General features: G+C 34.2%; 1 protein-coding gene across 1 annotated transcript in view; it reads right to left on the bottom strand.

The window, feature by feature from the left end:
* The window catches only part of LOC109018856 (potassium transporter 1-like), a 4741-nt gene extending 459 nt beyond the window's left edge, over positions 1-4282 (bottom strand). The window contains exons 1-5 of the mRNA XM_035692766.1: positions 4127-4282; positions 3692-3917; positions 2326-2574; positions 1717-1770; positions 975-1235 (exon numbers count right to left, since the gene is read on the bottom strand). Coding sequence (XP_035548659.1) covers positions 975-1235; positions 1717-1770; positions 2326-2574; positions 3692-3917; positions 4127-4282 — 946 coding nt within the window. The remainder of the gene's footprint in view (positions 1-974; positions 1236-1716; positions 1771-2325; positions 2575-3691; positions 3918-4126) is intronic.
* Positions 4283-6532: the final 2250 nt, after the last annotated feature.

The raw sequence follows: 6532 nt of genomic DNA, 5'->3' as shown, positions 1-6532 counted from the left end.
AGTTTCTAAAGTTATTCTAATATTTTTTTTTCGTCCTCTCTGGAAAATAAAGAAGAAAAGAAAAGAAGTTCCTCACGAGTAGGGGTGTAAAATCAAACCGAAAAACCGGACCGGACCAGAATGAACCGGACCGGTTTTACCGGTTTTGAACCAGTCCGGTCCGGAACCGGTTTTTAAAATGTAAAAACCGGCCGGTTCCGATCCGGTTCCGGTTCCGGTTCCAGGATTTTTTGGACCGGACCGGTTGATTAAAAAATAATATTTTTATATATAAGTTTTATACAAAATATTTTATATATATTAAATATTAATATATATAGGTTTTATATATAATGTATAATTATAAATTTTTATGTGAAATTTTATATATAACATATATATTCATATATGAAATAATTTCTTATTATAATTTATAAATTATTACATAAAATGTTAATACTAAATCACTAAAAGTTTATAACTAATACTAATATATAACTTGTAACTATACCAATAGTCTAATATTAATACTATTATATAGTCTAATATATTAATAAAAGTATAAAACAGTTTTTTTTAAATCAATTTTTTTTTTTTTTATAAACAAATTTTTAATGACAAATTGTGAAATTTATATTTTTAAAAAACTGAAAAACCGGACCGGACCGGACCGGAAACCGGTAAAACCGGAAGTACCGGTTTAGGAGGGTAACCGGTGCGTAATCGGTTTTGAAAAATATAAAACCGGTACATACCGGTTCGGTCCTAGATTTTATCCAAAACCGGACCGGACCGGACCGGATCGGTTACACCCCTAAACATAATTATAAACTTCTCTTATAAATCAAATACTATTCATGTCAGTCATATCGATATAGCTATATGGATATGACTGACTTTGCAGTACTTCTTCATATAGTGAGTTAGCTAGCTAGAGGGTGTGTTCTTCATGGATTTACATATACAATAGCTCTGATGGCAAGAAAATTGCAAACCTGTTATAGCGAGTACAATACCACCAAGGGAAACCCAAGCAGCTTTTTTATTCCTCCGAAAATAATCTACGATGTACTTTGGATTTATGGCTTTAGCAACAGTTGGATCGTATATGATGAAATTGTAAACGCCAATGCCACCGATTAAGGCAAACCAAACGCAGATGATCGGAGCAAAGCTGTAGCCCACTTTGTCTGTTCCAAATCTTTGTACCATGAATAGTAGCACCAAGATCGCCGCTGATATCCAAACAATCCTATCTGCATATATTTATAATAATTACATTAATCAAAACAACTCGTCATTTGTAAATTCACTAAGATATATATATAACCATAAATGATTGAGAAACGGTCTGGCCCATTCGAATATATAAACGATTTCATTTTATCTCATTTTATGATCATTACATTTTTTTTAAATTTTTATACAAAATATAATAAATAATTTAATTTTTTTAAATATTAAAATAATAATAATATTAAAAAATAATATTCTAATAATATTTTATTAAACTTTTAACTTTCATCTAAAATCATATTTTATTTTATCCTACTATCCAAACGAGGTGGTTATATATCTATTTTATCTTTTCTTTAATTTAAGCCATAAAAATCCCAACAAAAGTTATACAAAAAAAAATCCATTAATTTCTAGATACTCATAAATTATATACCATTAATTAATACTAAAATAAATTCAATTCTGTACTATATATAATATATATATGTTCGTACGTACCTTCTGTCATTGCATGTGGGGCCTTTATCTTAATCCCATCAACAGCCGATAAAACTGCCATCACAATTAACATAGTTTATCAAGAGGGAATTAAGATTTGGGGTGTTATTGAAAACATCAATAAATCGGAGTAAAACGAAAAATTCTAAGGGATCAACAATGACACCAAGGACCCTGCATGTGGATTTTAAAAGACACGCGCAGAGATAGCAACATTAGTACAATAAGAAAATCAAACATTTATCACAGATTATTTATAGTGATAATAATTATTTATGATAAAAATATATTATTTTTTATAAAAAATAACTGATCACAAATAAATAATTTTCTTATAATGCATATGTAAGCTGATCACAAGAGATAAATTATATATAAAACAACTACATTTATTAAGTATGATCAATTCCTTTTTATCTATTAAATATTTAATATATATTTTTTTAAATCTGTATATATAGACATGAATAAATGCTGTAAAATCTCATATTTATATGTATCTAGAACGCAGTACACGCGCGTACATGCATGTAGGGAATAAAACAAAGGATTAAATGGAAATTAGTATATAGTGATCATGATCAATGTGTAATTAATTAAGCAAATTACCTGAAATACAGGGAGTGAGAACGCCGTCCCCTATCACCATGGAAGTACCAAGCATTGAGGCAAACAAGAGGAAGTACTTAGCAAAGTTGCTATTCTCTAGCCTGGACTTGAGCCTCGATGCCCTCTGTAGACCTTTGTTTGGCAACTCCATCTGGTAATTTGACAAGTCAGCGTCCTCGGCCTGCTGATTGGGTATCAAACCTACCTTGGCATACCGGCATATGAGAGAGTACAAGGCAAACGTCCCTCCTGAAAAGGAGATCAATAAGTTCATCAAAGGCTAATTAACATATAATATGCATGATGCGCATTATCAAGAAACCAATTACTGAAAGCAAGTCTGTTGATTACTTAAATATTGGCTGGAAAAGGAAGGAATTATAAGGTTTGAGCTGTACCCTTTGATCTGTATATATGATCTAGCAGGAAATAATTCATCAATTGGAAAACTGAATCCATTTCGGAGGGGAAAGGCTTGATCATGAGGAGGAGGCCGCCTCAAAGTGGACTTCACTTGTAATTAATTAGTAGGGATGTGTGCAGAATTTGGGGGTTCCAACATAAATACAGGCCTCAAAAACTAAAAAATCCTCCTAAAATCCAATGAATATTCGGAACAGATTCAAGAATGATCCTTGCAAGGAAAACTAAAAAGTTTGACTATTTTTACGTGGATGTCTCAAACGTCATTGTAATTAGGTTCTGTTGTGTGCATGTGTGTACGTGTGCGCCCTATAAATAAGATCCAGTATATACCCTGAATTAGGTTTTGGTCTCTAATATTCATGACGTGAATCCAGTTTTTTAAATATAAAGCCATCCCCAGAAATTTTGAAGTCAGTCTAGCTTGAAAATCTAAACATAAACAATCAAAGCAATTAATTTGGGCCAGCTTCCCAAAGCAAGTATAGTAGTGATCTTTCCTCGATTTAAAAGAAATAAAATGGGAAAGAATTCATGGTGGAGGAAGGTGCAGTAGTGGTTGTATTTCATGGGAATAGGTTGAGCAACAGAAGATCAGGAAGATTCAAGAGATGCCATGCATGAAATTGTAAATAGTTTGAAAATGGCATAAACGTAGCTCGATCCACTTGCAACATAATTTGCGAGGTACGTGCAGCTTGATCATGTTGTGTTATTAATTTATTTCAGATTTACATGATCATGTAATTGAGTTTGAGATAGTAAGTAGTACTACATTTACAGCATCCACATCACCGGGGGTGCTGTGCTTGGTAGGTTTGAGTCAGCAACAAGGACATACCCCATGCATGCATGTGTTGGCCTGCTTGCTATTTATCACGGGGTCGAATTCTATAGGATTAGATATGGACCGAAAATAGCCTATTCATATGTACGTACGTACCTTCGCCATTATCGTTGGCCTGTAAGACAATCAAGACATATTTGAAGAGAGGAATCAAGGTGAGAGTATAAAAGATGAGAGAAAGAACTCCCAAGATGTCATCGTTGTCCTTGATGCCATCTGTGAAGGTGCTCGCATACACGTACAGTGGAGACGTTCCAATGTCCCCGTACACCACGCCAATACTTTGGAATGCTAGATGCAATATCACTGACCATTTCACAGCCTTTTTCCCCCGGCCCCCAAAAAAATATTAAAAAATATATTAACTATTGTCTTAATAAATCATCAATTATCTTTATATAAAATCAGTTCAAATTCAAGAGAAAAAAAATATGAATTTTAGTCAGTTTTGTTTACATTGTATAACAATTTGAGATCATGAAAATTAGTGGGGGGAAAAAAAATAGAGCTAGCTTGTGGAGGCAGATCGACCTTGGAGTCATGGCCTGGAAACAAGCTGGACTCGATGTCCAGAGAGTCATGTCTCTGTAACCTTTGCCATGAATTTTTTTTCTGCTCTTTGAGCTCCATGGAATCTTCTTCCTTCAATACTTCAGCCATGGCTTCTACTACATCATCATTGGCCATATATATTCTCTATAACAATCCCAGAAATTAACCACAGAGAGAGAGAGAGAGAGAGAGTTGCCGTGTTGATGAGGTCTGGGGAGGAGGGTGGAGAGTGAGGAATGCGGATCGATCGATATTTATAATTATATTCAAGTTAATGATGAAGGGCCCCAAGTTTTCGGAGCTAGCCTAGCTCGTTTGGACACCAGCGGAAGGTCATTCATGGTTTATAGGGATTTTTTTTCTTTTTCGTTTCTTTTCACATCGGACTTGGCAACATTAGCTGGGTCGCCATAGATTTTCTCAAAGCAAAATAGGAAACTTTAAAATTCTATTTCGAGGAGGATGTCGCTTCGGCATCTTCGCCGACAGCCAACAAGATCAATTGATTTTCTTTTTAGTAATATGTTGAGAAATATATTTTGTAAATTCTTGTTTCTATAATTTAGACTACGTATAGCTTTAGATCTCGGTACGTAGATACTATCGTCGCAAATATTTTTTTCTTTATAGAATATAGTTATCTTTGAAGACAATTTCTCCCAAAATCATCATGCACGAAAACAAAAAAAAAGATCACCTTAATGCATGTTATTTGTGATGGTTTCTCTACGTAGCCATTGCAGATACAAATCATTTGCGAACAATTTCATGTATTATAAAAAAAATTACTTATTTGTAACAGTTATTTCTTGTTAAAATAAATGTTTCTTACTAAAATAAGTTTATTCTTATCATAAATAATAATTCTCGTCTCAAACAACTTGTCATAAATACTCACTTTTGAGATCATGAGGCAATATTTGCATCCACATTTGATGAGCAAATTTTGTCGACAAAGCCAAGCGATCGAGCAAGCAACACTAAATTTCATGTAGCAATAACAAAAACAAGAACAACACTGATGAAAGAATGATTCAATTAGTTGGAGTAATATGTGTGAGTGGAAGTCTAGAGGGGGAATGAGTTTCAAGGATCTTAGAACCTTCAATTTTGCTTTTCTTGCAAAGCAGGGTTGGAGGTTGTTGTAGAATGACAGTTTAGTACTTTATAAACTTCTTAAGGCTAGGGGTATTTCTCAAGTCTAATTTTATGGAAGCTAGTTTGGGCAATTATCCATCATATACTTGGAGGGGTATTTGGGAGGCTAAGAAATGGTTGAGGGAAGGGTGTAGATGGATGATTGGGGATGAGAAATCTGCACATTTGTAGACTAAGCAGTGGGTTCCAGGGCATAAAGCTTTGGATTAGGAACATGGTTTGCAAGTACAAAACAAAAAGGATTTTGTGGCTTCCATTATAGATGAGGAAACAAGATGGTGGAATCTTGAAATGATTATATTATGAAAGTGATATTTTTCCAGTAGACACAACAGATAAGTGGATATGGAGTCATGAAAGAAGTGGACAGTTTTCAGTTAAAAGTTGTTACATATTCATTTTTTTCTCAGAAGAGGCCTTGCTTAGTAGAATCTTCTTCTATGGTTAGGCAACAGAGGTTATGGAAGGCTTTGTAGAAGATGCTAGTTCCTAATAAAATAAAAGCATTTGCCTGATGTGATTGCAAAGAATGTCTTCCTTCCAAAGACAATTTGTTAAAGAAGCATGTGATTGCGGATGCACATTGTAGCTTTTGTTTGCATCCAAAAGAATATCTTCATCATGTTGTTTTCAGTTGCAATCAGATTCAAGTTTTATGGCAACAATTTCTCCCTTCTTTGGCTTCTAATACTTGTCTTAAGATCTTTGATCTTGCTATGCAACTTGTTGAGGGTAAGGATTTTGACAGCTTGGGTTTATTTTTCTGTCTTGCATGGGGCTTCTGGTATAGAAGAAATAAAATGGAATTTGACAAGATCAGGTTGAGTCCTAGACATGTGACAAATCATGTGTTGGGCCTTATGCATAGTTATAAAGAAGTGAAAGTTAAACCTCATGTACAGTTTAAACATCATCTTAGTTGGAAACTACCTCTAGTGTATGTGCTTAAGCTGAACACAGATGGGGTTATGTTTGCTGATCTTCATTAGGTAGGAGTAGGAGTCATTCTTAGAGATGCCTCAGGTAAGATGGTTGTGGCTGCAAGTGAAATTGAACATGAAGTCAAGGATCCAAAGGTTATTGAACTGTTGGCAGAATTTCGTGGTCGCCAATTGTGTTCCATTATGGGAATATCAAATCTTATTGTTGAAAGTGATTGTTTGTTAGTGCAATCTCTGCAACAAAATAATATGGCCGACTTGATTCTTGGTGCGTTGTTTAAAGAAG

The sequence above is a fragment of the Juglans regia genome, chromosome 8 (genome assembly GCF_001411555.2).
Source record: "Juglans regia cultivar Chandler chromosome 8, Walnut 2.0, whole genome shotgun sequence".
Lineage (NCBI taxonomy): Eukaryota > Viridiplantae > Streptophyta > Magnoliopsida > Fagales > Juglandaceae > Juglans > Juglans regia.
Note: the sequence above shows the minus strand (reverse complement) of the source record. Positions and strands in the feature narration are given on the sequence as shown.